General features: G+C 41.1%; 1 protein-coding gene across 1 annotated transcript in view; it reads left to right on the top strand.

Moving 5' to 3' along the window:
• The window catches only part of COL22A1 (collagen type XXII alpha 1 chain), a 743,309-nt gene extending 731,346 nt beyond the window's left edge, over window positions 1–11,963 (top strand). Inside the window, exons 62-64 of the mRNA XM_030219538.1 lie at window positions 2,090–2,272; window positions 7,425–7,502; window positions 11,365–11,963. Coding sequence (XP_030075398.1) covers window positions 2,090–2,272; window positions 7,425–7,502; window positions 11,365–11,552 — 449 coding nt within the window. The 3' untranslated portion in view covers window positions 11,553–11,963. The remainder of the gene's footprint in view (window positions 1–2,089; window positions 2,273–7,424; window positions 7,503–11,364) is intronic.
• The last annotated feature ends 7,295 nt before the right edge of the window (window positions 11,964–19,258 follow it).

Below are 19,258 nucleotides of genomic sequence, written 5' to 3'. Positions count from 1 at the left end.
CATTCTAGGAAGATGGAGAGTTCCAGAAGAGCAGACAATTGTCATGACTACATGTATAACCCTCTATCTTATGTGTCAAGGAAAGTTTTCACAAAGCTGTGTCATAGGATTTAAATTTAAAATTTAAACCAACATTTATATTCTGTTTCACCATAAGCTCCTGGTGGATAACAATCCAAAACAATAACAATCCCCACAAAGTCAACCCAGTAAAATCTCTCCCCAACAGCATAGATAACTAATACACAAGCCCAAATCAACCTAAAATAAACCTAAGTATCACAGGAAAATAGGGGTTTTCAGGCTGGAGTGATGCCCAATCGCTCCTGCCCCATCCAGCGCTACTCCCAGAATGGTGCCCTTAGTGGTAGTTTCACGTGACTACTGCTAGGGGTCAGATTTCCATATAAGGAGATAGCTTCTTATAAGAAAATCTGATCCTTAGCAGTAGCCACGCCATTTTGAGAGTGGTGCTGGACTTGAGGCAGGAGCGATTGGGCTAGCTCCTGCCTAAAGACTCATTGGACCCCAGATGACCCCCCCCCCCCAAAGGACCGCCAGTGCTGTGAAAGGTAGCCCCTATGGGGGATAGGAGCAGGGGGTCTTGTTCGGGGAAGGGGGACCCAGCCTTATTGGCCCAGGAGCATCTGCCCATGGCTTTGTGGCCTGATGCTCCCAGATGGTAAAATAACCCAATCAAAAACTGTGGTTATTTTACCATGCTTTTTTGGCCCTAACACAGCTTGCGGTATATGACTGCAAGTCATCTTAGGGTATTTGCATAAGGATGATATGCAAAATATCCATTTCCATATTTTGCATCTCATTACTTCTTAACCCACGGTATTGTAAGTCAAGCACTGTTAGGGCCCAATAAGACATGTTAAGGGCAAAATAACGTGCGTTACGGCCCTAACACCACTTGATGAATCTCCCCACCCCCTCACACACACACACACACCAAATGACAATCCAGAAGAAATAATTATCTGAATATAATCAGTGTCTAAAAGTATGAAATCTCTAAATCATGAGCATCTTCAAATAAGCTCAGAAAAACATTAAACCAGTGATTCCCAAACCTGTCCTCAGCCAGTCAGGTTTTCAGAATATCCACAATGAATATGCATGAGATCAATTTGCATACATCTTGGTATGTAGATCTATCTCTTGCTTATTCATTGCGTATAGTCTGAAATCCTGACTGGCTGGGGTTCCCCAAGGACAGACTTAGGAACCCCTGCCGCTAAGCAAAACTGAAAATAACAGGGAACCCTGTGGAATAGGGTAGCAGGATATGTCTGGAAACAAAATGCAGCTTCCAAGAGGAGAGCTAGGAAGGAATCTGGCTACCCTTACTTGGAAGGGCACCAGTATCTGACCATTCCCCCCTTTTTATCATCACCCCCTAGTTTGAATATTTAAGTGACACATTCTCCCACTGCCTCAAAGCTCATAGCTATGCACACAAACCAAAGCAATTGTGCCGATCCAAAAAGCTTTTGAGACTCACACAGCTCTTCAGATTCAAGCTTCTGACACCTACAGCAGTCTTTGGCTATATTAACAATTCCAATGACAGCACAGACTGTTGTCCTCCGAGAACCTCTTGCTTCATGTATAAAGGAAGATAGATTTATTTTTGATGTGTATGCCAGTTTGTTTCCTGACTCACTGCTATTCTCTACCTTTTCTTCATGCCTCCACTGTCCCAGTACCCTGTGAATATTTTTTTGGTATATTTAGTGCTGATAGGGAAGGACTGGGAAGTCCTCTGCATGGGCCTACTCTATGACTAGCCAAGGAATGATGTTGGGCCCTTCTTAACAATGGCAGTAATGAAGAAGTATTTAAATGTCATCCAAGTTAGAAAAGAGGAAGGTGCAGTCTGCCAAGCATACCCAGCTGCAAATGTGGATGCTTTATTCTAACTCATGCCCTCTTTCATACACGTTCCTTTTCCCTTACAAAAATATGTCATCTTGTGGTATAATGGTGTTCTTCCAGAGGTTTTTTAAGTTATTTCTTTCAGATTCTCATGGTATTAACTACTTCTACTCACTAATTTTTTGTGTGCTTCTCTTCACAGTAAAACTAGCCTACCTCACAGCCCAGATGCAGCCAGCACATATCAAAGCAGCCCAGGGTAGACCTGGCCCCCCTGGGCCTCCTGGTAAAGATGGGCCAGTAGGAAGACCAGGTGCTTCTGGAGAGCCTGGCAGCCCTGGGCAGGCTGGATCTGAAGGGCCATCAGGTCCAATGGGGCCTAAAGGTGAGTGACCTAGTAGATACAACCATACTGGGTACATAGGGTGTCTTCTTGCAGTTTAGTGATTACAATGGAAGTCTAGTAAAAACCAGCTGGCTACCAACCGGTCAAGTTTCCAAGATATCCCTAATGATTAGCATACACTCCATCTAACATGGGTAAATCAGAGCCGCGGGGGGGGGGGGGGGGGTCGGAGAGGCAAAATTCCCCAGGCCCGGTCTCCAAGGGGGGCCCAGCGCTTGGGTCTCTCTCTCTCCTGCTCCTGACGGGACCCGGGTGACCACATCCGACAGGAGCAGAAAACTCCGGTGCCGGGCCCCCCCTTGGAGGCTGGGGAGGAGCAGACACAGCAGGGCTTCAGGCCAGGGCCTCTGGTTTGGCTGGCAGGGGTTCCCCCAGGCCCTGCCAGCAGAAGAGGTCTTCCTCCAGTGCTGTTCTTCATTCTGCCACATTTTCTGCCAAGCGGGCGCTTTTCCCCTCAGGCCGTGCATGCTCAGTTTTGAAACCAAGGATATGCAACATGAGAGAAAAAGCAGCCACAGGGGCACAGCAGGCAATGTGGCGGAGTGAAGAGCAGCGCTGGAGAAAGACTTCTTCTGCTGGCAAGGCCTCGGGAGCCCCGCCAGCCAAGGTATTTGGAGTTGTGGGGGGGGGGGGGGTGGCAGCGGTGGTGATTCTGGGGAGACAGCAGTGGCGGCGATCCTGGGGCGGGGAGGTGGCAGCCCTGCCCTGGACCTTGCTCAGTCTCTCAGCGGCCCTGAGGTAAATCTCTCGTGCGTATTCATTACAGCCTTCAATAATATCTGACTAGTTGGTAGCCCTTGAGGACTGGAGTATCCGCTCCTATGCTAGTGCATCAGATTAATTTACCACTCTGTAGAGGCATCACTAGGTTGTTTGGAAGAAGATTGTAGCCGCATTTTCTGCTGCTTTAGCTTATTGCTTACTGCAGTACTGTTGTCAGTTAATCCATTTAGAATTTATATCTTCATGTAATCAAAGATGTGTTGATCTTAGGGCAATTGCGTTGTAGCTTTAGATGTATTCCTGACAATGAAGTATAACTTGAAACACACAGTAATACTCTTAAAAATAGCAGTCTGCTAACTGTGAATATGCTGTTTGCAAAGCTAGACTTGTTCTTGCTAACTCACTTTACCACCACTTTTTATTAATCAACAACAAAAAAATCAACATCATCATATCAATAAAACTGGTAATATTGCGTGGTCTGGTGACTAAGGTGGAAGAGCTATGCACTGCCATGCTGAAGGTCCTCAGGTTGATCCTTGAGTTGAGTTTTCTAGGGCTGGAAATTCTACAAAGGTTGTTGGGGCAGGACCATGGTCTATGTTTAAGGGTGGCATCTACAGGGCTATAAAGTAGGTGCTAGTATTTACATGTGTTACACAGATAAATAGGTAGAATATTAGCTTATATGTGTGTCTGCGGACTTACACGCATAAACACCGCCTAAGTGCTATTCTGCAAATTCTGCAGAGCAGGAGTGGGGTCCCACTGTGTGTAACATTCAGAATACTGTAAGTTACATGGGTATCTACCACATTTCAAAGTATGCTATGATTTTAAAAAAGGAGAATTCTCTGGTAATTAATAACAAAGGGGTCCTTTTACTAAGGTGCACTGAAAAATGGCTTGCAATAGTGTAGGCGCGGGTTTTGAGCACACGCCAATCCATTTTTCAGCACGCCTGTAAAAAAAGCCCTTTCATTAAATTTTTGCCGCAAATGGACATGCGACAAAATGAAAATTGCCGCACATCCTTTTTGGGTCTGAGACCTTACCGCCAGCCATTGACCTAGCGGTAAAGTCTCACACACACCAAATGCCACTTGGCGCGCATAGCTGACACTCGCCAGAAAAAAAAAATTTGGGGTGCATGTAGCGGACGCGTGCCAAAAATGAAATTACCGCAAGGGCCATGCGCCATTTTGGCGCACGTAGACATGCGGCTTAGTAAATGTGTCCTGGAGTCAACTCCCAGCTCTTATTCCAATTGAGTTAAAAATACAAAGCAGATAGATAGATAGAGCTTGATAGACCAGCTGATTTCAGTCCTTTTTGTCTCATCTGTTCCAGACTGTCTTTTGGAATGGCCAGTACGCAGTACCTTCTCCGGTTCAATGTGCCTTACCACACGGTTCAATCCTTTCACCCCTTTTACTGAATATATTTTTGGAACTGCTCATAGAGAAATTTTGCTTTAATTATAAATATTTGCAGACAATATGGAACTTGATTCATTTGAATAAGACCCTTGATGAATTGATGACATCAACAGTTATTTGCCTCTGATACAGTAGTTTAAATGCAATACAATGAAGCTTATCACAGCCAAGGTGGGATGTATTAGATTCAGAAGGCGGGGGAATGATTTAAGATGTGACCTTTGATCGATGATATTCCTCTGACAATTAATCAGGAGATCTATATCTTAAGGATCTATTTTGATACATGGTTGACATTTGAAAATTAAATTTCACAAGTGGTTTGGTCTTGTATGTCAGTTTATACCTGTTGAGTTGTGCAAGGGTGTTTTTCTCAAATGTTGACCTTGCTCAAATGACATACATGTCTTAATCACTACTTGGCTTGATTATTGTAATTATTTATATTGTGGGCTGCCAAAAATAAGCAGTACAATAGTTACAGCTGCTCCAGGACACAGCTGCCAGATTGCTGAATAGAACAAAATTGTGTGATCACATAACTCTGATCTTGTGATTCCATCGCTAGTTACCACTGGAATAGTAGACCAAATTCAAGATGCTATGCTAAGGTCTCAGAGTAGTGTGTTATAAATTACCTCATTATTTGGTGGACCTTAAGATTCTCTGTGAGCCTCAGATATACCTTTATCCCTCCCAACTTTCACTGCTTAATGTTCCATTTGGTGCACAATTAAAGCATTTGCTTTTTCAGGTGCCTATTTGTGAAATTTTTCAGGTGCCATATATAGAATCTCGCCCTATGTGTGTTAAACATTTTTAGTCATATTTATTTTTTGATGCTATATTGAAGACTTGTATTAAGGTGGAGTTTTTATGTTATATAATCATTGTGCAATGCTTTGAGTGTATAATAAGGCATGTAATTAAGTTTTATATGTAAATAAATGCAGGTAAATTATATTAGGTACAGTTTGCATTCCTCTATCCTCAGAGGACTTACAAGCTAATTTGTACCTGAGTTAGTAGAAGTTGGAGTACTTGCCCAAGGTTATAAGGAGCATAAGTGAGGGGCTCAAATTTGAATCCTGACTTTCCAGCCTATCAGCCTATTGCTTTAACCACATCATTGCTTCTCCACTGGTATCTGTGAATATATTCCAGTTATGTCTAGGTTTAACTAATTTTAATTAATGAAAGAGACAACAGTACTTTAATTTTGCTATATCAATGGCATTAGAATGGGCAGTCATTTTACATCTTTGGAATTTCAATCACTACTGAGGGAAATGGTTCTGTCTTGCTGCTTCGAAATAATAGACAGAGAAGAGGCTAAGCTCAGATTATTTTAGCTGTAAACTAAATTTCAGCAGTGGTTCCTGTAGTAGTACAATTAACTGAAGGCGTTTGGATTACAACATGGATTTTTTTCCCAGAATATAGAGGATCCAATATGTGAAATGCCTTATCCATTGCAAAGCGCATAAGAACACAAGAACTGTCATATTGGGTCAGACCATTGGTCCATCTAACCCAATATTCTTTTTCCAAAAGCTTGCTAATCCCAATTTCAGGTATCGGGCAAGATCCCAAAAAAATAGCGAGAGTCTATACTACTTACCCCCATGAATAAGCTGTGGTTTATAGACTTTTCTTTTAGGAATTTGTCCAAACCATTTTAAAAATAATATAAAAATATTTATTAGCAAGTCTTTAATTAAAGTCATAGACCTGATGTGGCCAGGTTTTGTTGTAAGGCAGCCTCAGGGGTCAAATACAACTTAAAAATTTTATTAAGGACTTTTTGATAAACAATTTTATATTCTTATATTCTATGTAGTAATACTCTTATTTGTGTTTGTTTTGGTTTGGTTTACCTAGCCTTGTTTGTTCAAACTTTTTTTTTAAACCAGATATGCTAACTCCTTCTACTGCATTCTCCAACAATGAGTTCCAGAGTTTAACTATGCTCTGAGTGAAAAAAATATTTTCTCTGACATGTTTTAAATGTGCCACTATGTAACTTCATGGATTGCCCCCTAGTCTTTCTGCTTTTGAAAAGAGTCAACAATTGATTCATGTTTACTGTTTTCATTCCACTCAGGATTAATAAACCTCTATCATATCTCCTCTCAGCCATCTCTTCTTCAAACTTAAGAGCCCTAACTTCTTAAGCCTGTCCTCATATGAGTGTGGTTCCATCCCCTTAATCATTTTAGTGAACCTTTTCTGTCCTTTTCTAATTCTGCTGTATTATTTGAGACGCATCAACCAGAACTGCACACAATACTCAAGGTGTGGTCTTGTCATGGAGTGTGATACAGAAGCAATATGATACCTTTTGTTTTATTCTCTATTCCTTTCCTAATAATTCCTAACATTCTGTTTTCTTTCTTGGCTTCCTCTGCATACTGAGCAGAAGGTTACAACGTGCTATCCACAATGATATCTGGACCATTTTCATCGGTGGTGACTCCTAATTTGGAACCTAGCAGTTTCTCCTCTTTTTGCAGTTTCTTAGAATCCACATGGGATTTAACAACTTTAAATAATTTTGTGTCATCTGCAAACTTCACTCATTGTTCTCTTTTTCAGATCATTTATAAATCTATTAAAAATTATTGCTCCCAGTACAGATCCCTGAGGCACTCCATTGAGAGAACTGGCCATTTAACCCTACTGTCTGTTTTCTGTCTATTAACCAGTTCTCAGTCCACAACAGAACATTGCCTCCTATCCCACTACTTTTTAAATTTCCTTAGAAGTCTCTCATGAGGGAGTTTGTCAAATGCTTTCTGAAAAGCTAGATAAACTATATCAGTTTTGACTAGAGCAATATAACAGAATTGTATAAATAAATAAATGGTAAAATGGCAGGATAAAAAGGAAAGCACATTATATATTGGTAGAAAGGTTCGCCACATGTTCCCCTTAGAGGAATGATTTGTTCCTTCTGTTCCCTGCAGGTGAAAGAGGTGCCAAGGGGGAGAGAGGAGAACCTGGCAGCGGCCAAAGAGGAGACATAGGTCTTCCAGGCCTTCCAGGTATGTTCTCTATAGATGTGTCATCTCAAACCAAAACAGCATTTTAAATTGATTTGTTTACCCATTAGAGAAAAAATTAAGTCAGTCGATATTCAAAGCAATTTAAGTGGGCAAGAGAGGTTCCTGCCTGCTTAAACCATGCTCAGTAGGCTGGGTTCATTATTCAGTGACACTTAAGTGAGCCATTTTTGAAGTGGGCCAGAAAGGGGCATTCTAGAGGTAGAGTCAGAGACCAGCTGGCAGCTATGCAGGTGCTGCCAATCAAAGAATGTATTACTTTCAAAATCTGCACCCTAGTCCACAAAATTATCTACGGCCAAGTCCCAGGATATATGACAGAACTTATAGACCTACCACTCAGAAACACAACCAGATCATCTCGAACATACCTAAACCTCCATTACCCAAACTGCAAAGGACTTAAATACAAAGCAACCTATGCATCCAGCTTCTCCTATATAAGCACACAATTATGGAACACACTGCCAAAAGTTGTGAAGACAACCTGCGACCACCTAAACTTCAGGAAATCATTAAAAACCTACCTGTTCAAAAAGGCATACCCCGCAAACCCAACATAAATGCCTGCACTCTGCACTCTTGTTTTGTGGATTGCTTGAGACAGAATAAAGAAGAAGAAGCGATTTATGTAGCCTTAACCCTTTGTCCCTGAGGAAATTGTTTTGAAACCCCGCGGAGTCGGGTGGATCCAGGGGAAGGCAATTGCTAATTGTTTCAGCAAGGCAACACAGTTCTGCCAGAGAGGCAAGAACTCACGAGATAAGTGTACAGTTTTTTTCACCTAGTATATGTAATCTTTTAAACAAATGAATAAGTGATTTTATAGCACTGTGGTGATTGGGATGCAAAAAAATATGAGCAGAGGTTGCTCTTTACCCAAAAAAATATAGTAGGAGTTACCCAATGAAAGAAGTGCTATGCCACGCTGTAGCAGCATTATTGACTGCAGCCACGGTGGTTTATATCTGAGGGTACTCTACACATAAAAATTATTGATCACATACGGGTGAAATAACTGTTTATTACTACACTTACTCGCAGTAGGTGGCTTTTGAGTCCTGGTTTGTGGTTATTTGCACTCTGCAACACAACATAACCAAAGCTCGTAATGGACATTACTTAATCTTTCCTTTCCTTGATCCCCATTGTAACTGAAACACATGTTCCTTATTCAACCACAATACCACCTGTATTTGTTTCATTACCGGACTTGGCGAACGCCTCTACGGTACTATGTAAGCCACATTGAGCCTGCAAATAGGTGGGAAAATGTGGGATACAAATGTAACAAATAAAATAAATAAATTCAGTGTCAGCACTCTCAGAGCTAAGCAACCAAATAAGACCGCATAAAAGCTAGCCAGGTGCTGGCGCTAAATATTGTTCGGCACCCGCATAAAAGTTAGTCAAACCAAAGCTCATCGGTCCCTCAAAGTACCTTTGAACCTCTTCCCACCCCCACCCCAATACAGCTCCAAACCCTCCTTCACCCCCTGATACAGCTCCAAAGTTCCTCCTGCCCATACCCCTGTGAGACAACCCCACTAGTAGCACCCGATAAAGGTCATGGTGGCTATTTTCACAGAAGAGCTGAGAGGGGCAGGAACAAGTAGGGTTCACTCCTGCCCCCAAGTGTGGTTTTCTTCTGCCTGAAGGACCACTAGACTACCAGGGATTGTAAGTAGCCCTGAGAGGGCTGTCTGGGGCTTGTGGGGGGGAGGATGTGGGAGTGGGGTTTAGACCTCCATCGGGGTGGTGGGAGGGGAGCTTGAAGCTGCATTGGGGTGTGGGAGGGGGTTCAAAACTCCATGGAGGAAGTGGGAAGGGGAGTGAGACTGTGTAGGGATACGTGGATGAAATTTATATGGGTCCCAGCTAACATTTATACAGGTCCCACATAGGTTTCTACTTCCACTAGCAATCTGAGTAGGCTTAGATATTCAATGCTAGTGCCTGCACGTGGCCCATCCTTGAATATCCGGGGCTAATTTAGTTGGTGATGGTCAGCATGCAAAAAAAAAACCACTGACCACAAACACTGAATATTCACCTGAAGAATTTTTTTTTTTTGTTATTGCTTTCCTATCTAGAAATAACATTTGAACTTAATGAACACACCTTCTACTTGCCATATCTGTGTTAGTTTCTGTTAGAGTTACTAGGAAGAGAGTTTTCAACTAAGTACACAGTCCTGCTTATAATCGAACGAGAAAAACGCCCAAGTTCCGACCTAAATCGGGAGATGGACGTTTATCTCACAAAAACGAATAAAGCGGTATAATCGAAAGTCGATTTTTGGACGTTTTCAACTGCACTCCATCGCGGATGCGGACAAAGTTGATGGGGGCGTGTCAGAGGTGTGGCGAAGGCGGAACTGGGGCGTGGTTATCTGCCGAACAAAGATGGGCGCATTTCACTGATAATGGGAAAAAAGTATGCGTTTTTAGCTAGAATTTAGGACACTTTTCCTGGACCCTGTTTTTTCACGAATAAGGCCCCAAAAAGTGCCCTAAATGACCAGATGACCACTGGAGGGAATTGGGGATGACCTCCCCTGACTCCCCCAGTGGTCACTAACCCCCTCCCACCACAAAAAAATGATGTTTCACAACTTTTTATTTTCACCCTCAAATGTCATACCCAGCTTCCTGGCAGCAGTATGCAGGTCACTGGAGGAGTTGTTAGGGGGTGCAGTGGACTTCAGGCAGGTGGACCCAGGCCCATCCCCCCTACCTGTTACAATTGTGCTGCTTAATGCTTATTAGTCGTCCAACCCCCCCCAAACCCACTGTACCCACATGTAGGTGCCCCCCTTCACCCCTTAGGGCTATAGTAATGGTGTAGACTTGTGGGCAGTGGGTTTTGAGGGGGATTTGGGGGGCTCAACACACAAGGGAAGGGTGCTATGCACCTGGGAGCTCTTTTACCTGTTTTTTTGGTTTTGTAAAAGTGCCCCCTAGGGTGCCCGGTTGATGTCCTGGCATGTGAGGGGGACCAGTGCACTACGACTCCTGGCCCCTCCCACGAATAAATGTCTTGGATTTATTCGTTTTTGAGCTGGGCGCTTTCATTTTCCATTATCGCTGAAAAACAAAAACGCCCAGCTCACACATTGTTGAATAAAACATGGGCGTCTATTTTTTCCCAAAATACGGTTCGGTCCGCCCCTTCACAGACCCGTTCTCGGAGATAAACGCCCATGGAGATAGGCGTTTTCGTTCAATTATGCCCCTCAGTGACAACTTAGCAAGCTATATTTATCTATCTGATGAGTATTCATTTTAAGTATCCTGAAAACCAGCATATCAGATGGTACTCCAAGACTGCCTTGAGAAACATTGTTTTAAAGGATCGCAACATAAAAAGACTCCATATCACATACAATAACCAGAAGCACAGGCTCAAATTTTCAGCTGGTGGAGTGATCATGTTAAATTAAGTGTCAGCACCAGCACATATTAATATTCATATTGTGTCATTTTTCATGTAGCAGTGCTCACTAATATTTCTACAGCTGTGAGCCCAAATCACACGGTGGCAGAAAGCACACAACCCAAGTATGACCCCATTTGGGATCCCAAGCCATATAGGTAGCGCAGGTACCATTCCGGCATGATTCGTTTAGTTTTATCCTACTGTTTGGCAGGCTTAACTAAACATATAAATTATCCTTTCTGTAGCTGATTAATTTGCGTTAATAAACCTGATGGTGTTATAAATATCAAGTATTGCAATATGTTTGCCAAACCCATTTCAAAATCTAAACTCTGAAGGCTGAATAAAGCTCTGCCAATTTTTTCTGTTAATATAAAGCTGAACAAAATTTCTCTACCATCTCTAGGTATTCCAGGAGAGCCTGGTGAAGCTAAAGATGGAATACCAGGAACACCTGGCCCACAAGGTGAATCAGGATTACCAGGCATGCCTGGCCCTCAGGGCCCTCCAGGTCCCAGTGGACAGTGTGATCCTTCCCAGTGTGCTTACTACGCAAGTCTAGCTGCAAGGCCTGGCAACGTGAAAGGGCACTAATGCCAGACTCATGGACAATGTGGACTGTTTTCTAAAACTTGAACTCAACTCTGACAAGGAAACAAAGGAACTCATTAGCATATTTTTGCTTTGTTTAGTTTTGGGAGTGCTCCTCTGTTAGAGCGTTGAAACCAACAATTGCTGCAGGACGGTCAAATTAGATTTTTCTTTTAAGGTTTGAGATGTGATTTGTTTTCTCTAACGTTAGAGAATATTGAGAAATGCTAAAACAGCTACACTTAGTAATGCAAAGTTGATGTCCCTTTCATGTTAGGAGGCCCATTACATTACTGAAGATATCCCGTGGTTCAGTCTTCTCACATTCATTCGTTACCAAGATTTCTAGTTTGAATGGCATTTTGCACCATGTGTATTAAGGATTACAGGCATTGTTTAAAGTGCCCTCCTATGAAAAAAAAGTACTGTGATGGCAATGGAAGTCAGAGCTCATGAGGAGTCTTCAGGTTTTGACATAATTCAGCAAAAAAGTGGGCATTGTCTAGCAATGTCAGCTTATAAAATGAGTATCTTAAGCTCTCATTCACTTTTTACTTGGTGGTAAGTGGACATTCAAAAGTAAACTGAACCTGTGACTTATAAGTCAGAGAGCAACTTCATATGGGCAATACCAAAGTGTCGTTATAATAAAGTAGCTTTATTCTCCAAACTTCAACTTCAGAATATCCTGACAGGCCTAACTGAAGAGTGCTTTCATAACTTAATAGATGTAGCCTGAGGTACTTCTTAAGGTACTCCTTATTTTGTAAACCTTATATCACTCAGGTTTTGGGTGAAAAGGCTGTAAATTGAAGGAAAATGCCAAATATTGTCCTTAATTATCCTGAGGAAACAATCAGATAATAACTGGGGACATTTCAGGAAAGGTATATAGGTGCCTTCTTATTATAAAAGCTCTATAGCAGGAAATGTTTACCTCCACAAACAGTCCAACTGTATGTCCACCCTGTTCAGTTGCATTAGACTGAGAAGAAGGGGAGGGTGGTTGCTGGAGCCAGAACTGCTTTCTAATGAGCAAATTGGTGCTAAATAATCCAAGTTTTATGTGGTAGCTAGCAAAGAACTGCTTTTGTAGGTCATAAGAAAACCCGCACTGGCAATTTATGGAACTTGTCCTAATATATTGATTAATCAGAAGTCACTTCACCAAGTAGTTGTCTGCTTGTATTAAATCATGTAATGTTGCATCAGTCCTGTCACAAACTTCTATACTGTGAGAAGCTTAAAATTAGCTTCTGATATGACTGCACAGCAGAAAACATCAAGGCCAAATATAGGGCAACCAGAAAGAGTGTGAGCTTATTGTTTTACCAATCTACAAAGTCTCTTTCTCCATAGTTTTTTCTTTTCTTACCATTTGGTGGTAGTATCATTTGAAGATGAGCAGAATTGGTGTTTTATAAACAGGTACAGTTTTGTAAAGATAAACTGAAATTGCTCCAGATTAATATTTTTGACAGTTTGCAACAACTACAACAGGCTACAGTAGTAGGTATTGCAACCTGTTTTTTTTTTTTTGGGGGGGGGGGTCATTTTCAGAAGTCACAATAAAATAATTCATGGAATGTAAAGCTTTTCTTCAGAGTAGAAGGCTGATGCTTAATAAGGAGGTGAAGATTGCTCATTGGTAAATGACAGCAGCATCACTTCATTCTGTGCAAGGAACTAATAGCTAACTAGTGATTGGCTTTACAGAGATGAACACTGTCACATGACCACTTTCATACTCAGTACTTTGTACATCTAATTGGCACTTTGGCACTGTACGCCATATCAGTGAAGAAAAAGACATAGTGGGCCTTTTACAAAGGCGCAATTGTGTTTTTGGTGCATGCTAAAAATAAGAGTGCGCTAAATGCTGGAGACATCCATATATTCCTATGGGCATCTCTAGCATTTAGGGCACGCTAAAAATGCTACTGAACCTTTGTAAAAGACCCCCTCAGTTAAAAACTCCTCATGAACAAGTCACCATCTTTCATGCAAACAAATAGGGAGTCTTCCTACAAAGCCTGTTTCATTATTGCTAGCAAGTATTAGATATTTAGGGCATATGCCATCAACATAGATTGTTTATATTTCTTTATCTAGATGCAGATGGTATTACTTGTTAAACCCAAAGGCAAAACCTAAGGGTGGTTAAGCAATTTGGTATAAACTGTGTTGTTTATGGCTTTACTTGTTTTGCACTGCTTTGGGTCCTACTAGATGTTCAATGGCAGTCACTGGAAACAGCCTGGCATTGAATATCCAGGGTCAGTGCCGATCGTGGCACTTATGCGGGCTGCTTCCTGTGGTCTGAATATCAGACCCATTGTGTCCCAGACATTTTTAACATTTCAAGGGTATCCAGATAATTTATTTGTGGGTTTTATTTTAGGGTAGAAAGTGATCTTCCATTTTGCTTCCTACAGTAGATAATGCATTTTTATTTTTATTTCTCCTATGCAGTACTGCTTATAGAGGTTGTGATTTTCTTAGTGTTTCCTTTTCTAATTTTTGGTCCTTTATTCTGTAATTGCTAAAGATTGGTCTGTGTTCTGTGAATGACTGAAGTAAGAGATTTAAAAATGTCAGTGTTTCCAAAGTTTCCATAAGTGAATGTGATTTATATTGACACAGAACAGACTGTTTACTTAGAAATCCATCATAAAGTTCACTCTAAGGCATTATTTGATATACTCCTAAACATTAGTCCCACCTATATGCCTAGTGTCCTCCCCATGTCAACTCGGCCCCCCAAAATGTCAAGTCTGGCTAACCCTTGGTGTCGCTATTAGCGCGTTAACAATGTTACCTCTGCCGACATCAACGATCCGGACCTTGCTCAAAAAATCTTCTCTTTTTGAGCATCTCTGGATTTCTGGGTTCTTTTCTGTATACACAAACAAAGAACACAGTTTAGATGGTTATAGTCTGGTGTCAGCCCCAGCGATGGTCCTATTACACTGGGTACAGTGCTTAAAGACACTGGGAACCTTATATAACTTGGAAGAGAAAATGGCTGAAGCAAAATCAAATGACTCAATGGTGAGGAAAAATGGGGCATGCTCACATGAAAGAATGTTGATACTACCCGGCTGGTGCTCAGGCCTAAGAAGGTCTTCAGAGCTGAGAAAATTAAGAAAATGTAAAAGTGAGGAAAACTCTAAGAAAAGGTATAGGAAGGACAATTGAGTCAAAAGGAGAAAATTGTGATGGGCAAAGGACAATAGTCCCATGAGGGAAGGTACCTAATAAGCAAAAAATGAACACGCTGAAGAAAACCACTATCAAACGTTTATTTATTTGTTTCCCATGCTTGATATGCCACATGGGGCCTAACATAGGCTTCAATGTGGTTTTACAAAAAACATTTTTAAAAAACCCTAAAAACTTAATAAAGAGAAACAGAAAGAAGAAGAAGTAATAAGGGATGGAGGGGGGAAGAGGGGAGACAGAGAAGAGAAAGGCAGAAAGTCACAATAGTAGGGCAGATGGGAAAAGTTATGATGGAAAGGCAAATGTAATTCTGAAAAGGTGAGTTTTTAATGCTAGTTTGAAAGATGCAATGGTGGGTTGATATCAAACCTGACACTGGAGCTCATTCCAGAGTTTAGGGCCTAAATAGCTAAAGGCAGAATCTCGAGTACTAGTGAGATGAAAAAGAGAAGGAGGTGGTAAGGAAAGAAGATTATTATTGGCCAATCTAAGGCAACGCAAGGGAGAGTAAAAAATAAGAACCCTGTTAAGATAAAGAGGGGCAGAAGGGGATCTAGATTTATAGACCAACAGTAGAATCTTGAATCGTATACAGGATGAGAGCCAGTGTTCGGATATCAGAAGAGGAGTGACATGTTCAAAACATTGTGCATTGTGAAGTAGTTTAACAGCTGTTGATTGAGCTGTAAACGCTTTATACTCTGTAAAGGTAGACCTGTAAGAAGAGAGTTACAATAATCCAAACGTGATATAACCAATGCATGTATAAGTGGATGTTAAAGTTCAGCAGGAAGAATGGAGCGGACAGACCGAAGACAATGAAGAGCAGAAAAAGGAGCACAAAGAACCAAATCAATGTGAGGTTTAAAGGTTAGAGCTAAGTCAAATGTAATACCCAGAACCTTGATTGTATCCTTGAAAGAGAAGGGGCTGGTACTAATGAATGGTAGGAATCATTTCAAACTTAGCATCATTAAGAAACAAAAGATTGGATTTCAACCATGAAGAAACCTTGGAGAGATAGTCATTGAGGATTGTGACAGGAGATGTGTCTGTGACCTTAAAGAACATTTGAATATCATCTGCATAACAAAATGCAGTTCAAGAACAATTCTGAATAACAGTGAGTGAGAGGGCTAGAAGAATATTAAGGAGAGCTGGTGACAATATAGAGCCTTTAGGAACTCCAGAGAGAAGAGGAAGAGAACTAGAGAGTCTCAATGCGTAGATGAGGTGATGGTGCAGGGAGAAGGGTTTTAGATTTGTAAGGAACTGGGCAACATTCTGGGGAAGGGGGAGTCTATTCTGGAAAGATGGACTCCACCTTAACCAGGGTGGGACCAGGCTGCTGGGATCAGCATTTAAAAGGGTGACAGAGCAGCTTTTAAACTAGAACCTGGGGGAAGGTCAACAGTCATTCAAAAACGCACGATTCAGAACAAGGTATCTTTCAAAGGTATCACCTAAACAGGGATGATAAGGTATCCCGATAGTGAGGTTGCAGATGGAACCATAGTAAATCAGGTGAGCTTAAATAAAAATCAGACAAAGGATTGTAAATTAACACTGTCAACTACTGAGCAAGATGTAAATAGGAACAAACATAATTTGAAATGTCTATATGGAAATGTAAGAAGCCTAAGAAATAAGATGAGAGAGTTAGAATGTTTGCATTAAATGAATAATTAGATATAGTAGGCATCTCTGAGAACTGATGGAAGGAGGATAACCAGTGGGACACTGTCATACCGGGATACAAATTATATCATAGTGATAGGGTGGATCAAATTGGTGAAGGGGTAGCATTGTATGTTAAGAAGGGCCTTAAATCAAATAGATTGAAAATTCTGCAGGAAACAAAACACATCTTGGAATCCCTATGGATTGAAATTCCATGCGTAAAGGGGAAAAGGATAGTGATAGGAGTGTACTACTGTCCACCCGGCCAGGATGAACAGACAGATGTAGAACTGAGGCTAACAAACTGGGCAACACAATAATAATGGGTGATTTCAATTACCCCGATATTGACTGGGTAAACGTAACATCAGGGCAAACTAGGGAGGTAAAATTCCTTGACGGAATCAAGGACTGTTTTATGGAGCAGTTGGTACAGGAGCCAACAAGAGAAGGAAAAATTCTAGACCGAGTCCTTAGTGGAGCGCATGATCTGGAGCAGGAGGTAACGGTGCTGGGGCTGCTTGACAACAGTGATCATAATATGATCAGATTTGATATCAGCTTTGGAGCAAGTAAAACACAGGAAACCCAATACCTTAGTATTTAACTTTCAAAAAAGAGACTATGATAAAATGAGAAGAATGGTGAAAAGAAAACTTAGAGGAGTAGCTGTGAAGGTCAAAAATTTACATCAGGCATGGATGCTGTTCAGAAATATCATCCTGGATGCCCAGGCCAAATATATTCCATGTATTAAAAAAGGAGGACGGAAGACCAAGCGACAGTCGGCATGTTTAAAAAGTGGGTGAAGGAAGCTATTAGAGCTAAAAGAAAATCCTTCAGAAAATGGAAGAAGGATCTGACTGAAAATAATAAGAAACAGCATAAGGAATGGCAAGTCAGATGCAAAGCGCTGATAAGGAAAGAAAAGAGGGACTTTGAAAAAAAGATTGCTTTGGAGGCAAAAACATGTGGTGAACATTTTTTTTAGGTATATTAAAAGCAAGAAGCTGGCAAAAGAATTGGTTGTACCGCTAGATGACTGAAGGGTAAAAGGGGTACTCAGGGAAAACAAAACCATAGCGGAGAGATCAAATGAATTCTTTGCTTCGGTTTTCACCAATGAAGATTTGGGAGAGATACCGGTGCCAGAAATGGTATTCAAAACTGACGAGTCAGAGAAACTGAATCAAATTGCTATAAACCTGGAGGATGTAATGGTGCAATTTGACAAACTGAAGAGTAGCAAATCTCCTGGACCAGATGCTATTCATCCCAGAGTATTGATAGAATTGAAAAATGAACTTGTGGAACTATTGGTAGTAATATGTAATTTATCTTTAAAACCAAGTATGGCACCGGAAGATTGGAGGGTGTTCAATATAATGCCGATTTTTAGGGGGGCGCTAGAGGACACCTGACAAGATGGTAGCATAAGCACAGTGTTCTCCCTCGTGTAGACAGAAAATTGTCATTTTCTCTGGTTTTTCTCATCATTTATCAAGATCTAAACTACTATCTGCGCTTAACATTATGCCATCCTCCAAAATATCAACTGAAGATCCGGCAGCGACTCCATTACCAGGCTCGAAAAGGCGTAAAAGTGATCTCATGAGCCCAGAAAGATGGCGCTGTCAAAAGCTCTGTTGCATTCAAATGATGCTGTAATGGAGGGACTGTAATGGATGCGATGTTATGAGAAAACATGTGAGTTAAGTACAGAAATTAACACTCTCACATCTTCTATGAATAAATTTAAATCATGACTAGAAACAACAGAATCTAAACTTCAGCAGACTTTGTTAGAACTCACAGAGTTTCGTAAATCATCTGAGGCCCGATTTGCTCACTTGAAGCTTCTATGGAAGACTTCTCGAACAGAAGCCGTAGAAATAATATTTGCATATTGGGAATACGCGGAGACGAAGGAGCTAATACTATCCAATTTCTTGAAAGCTGGCTTCAACTTGCTTTAAAAATTCAATTTAAGAAGCCTCTTGAAATTGAGCGTGCTCATCGTACTCCAGGAAAACCGAGGCCTGAAATGAAATCACCACGCCTGATAGTGGCCAAACTTTTACGATTTACTCAGGCCCTTCAAATCCTTATAGCAGCTTGCCACACTTCTTTGCAGCTCAATGGTCAGAAAATTCTTCTTGTTGCCAATCTTGCTAAAACTTCTGCTTTCAAGAGGAAACAATTTCTCTCTTTGTGTCCCAAACTCAAGGATCTCGGCACCAAATATGGTCTCCATTACCTGGCGAAAATGATTGTCACCTTAAACAATCACACACGTATCTTCCAAGATCCGGTTGATCTTCAACAATTCATCGATCAACAATTGAACACTGGTATGGTTGGATAATTTAACGTCTTCGGTGTCCTAATTAAGATTCATGAAATGCACTAACGATGCATATATCAAGGCTCTCATGGTAATAGGAGCCACATTTACTACCGCCATCAAACAGCCTGTGAATTACTAACACCAATAATCACATTTGGGGAAGTTATTATCTGATGTTTACTATAACTCTCATTGTCTTCTGACAAATCGCTAACAAACGAGAGTATTGTTGCTAATATTCTGAGAATCACAATTCACGCCCATGATTGAAAAATAGCGCCAAATCCGGATTTCATTGGCTGATGACCACAATTATTGCCCTCAATGTGCAGTATTGTGGATTACATATACCAATGTTGCTCTAACATCTAATCCTGGAAGAAACGCAATCTGCACAAAATAGAGGATTATCTTTCTTGCATTAACTCACCCGCAAAGTTGAACAAACTGAATAATCTAT

This window comes from Microcaecilia unicolor, chromosome 1 (genome assembly GCF_901765095.1).
Source record: "Microcaecilia unicolor chromosome 1, aMicUni1.1, whole genome shotgun sequence".
NCBI classification, from domain to species: domain Eukaryota; kingdom Metazoa; phylum Chordata; class Amphibia; order Gymnophiona; family Siphonopidae; genus Microcaecilia; species Microcaecilia unicolor.
The sequence above is the reverse complement of the archived record's forward strand: the minus strand, read 5'-3'. Positions and strand labels throughout refer to the sequence as shown.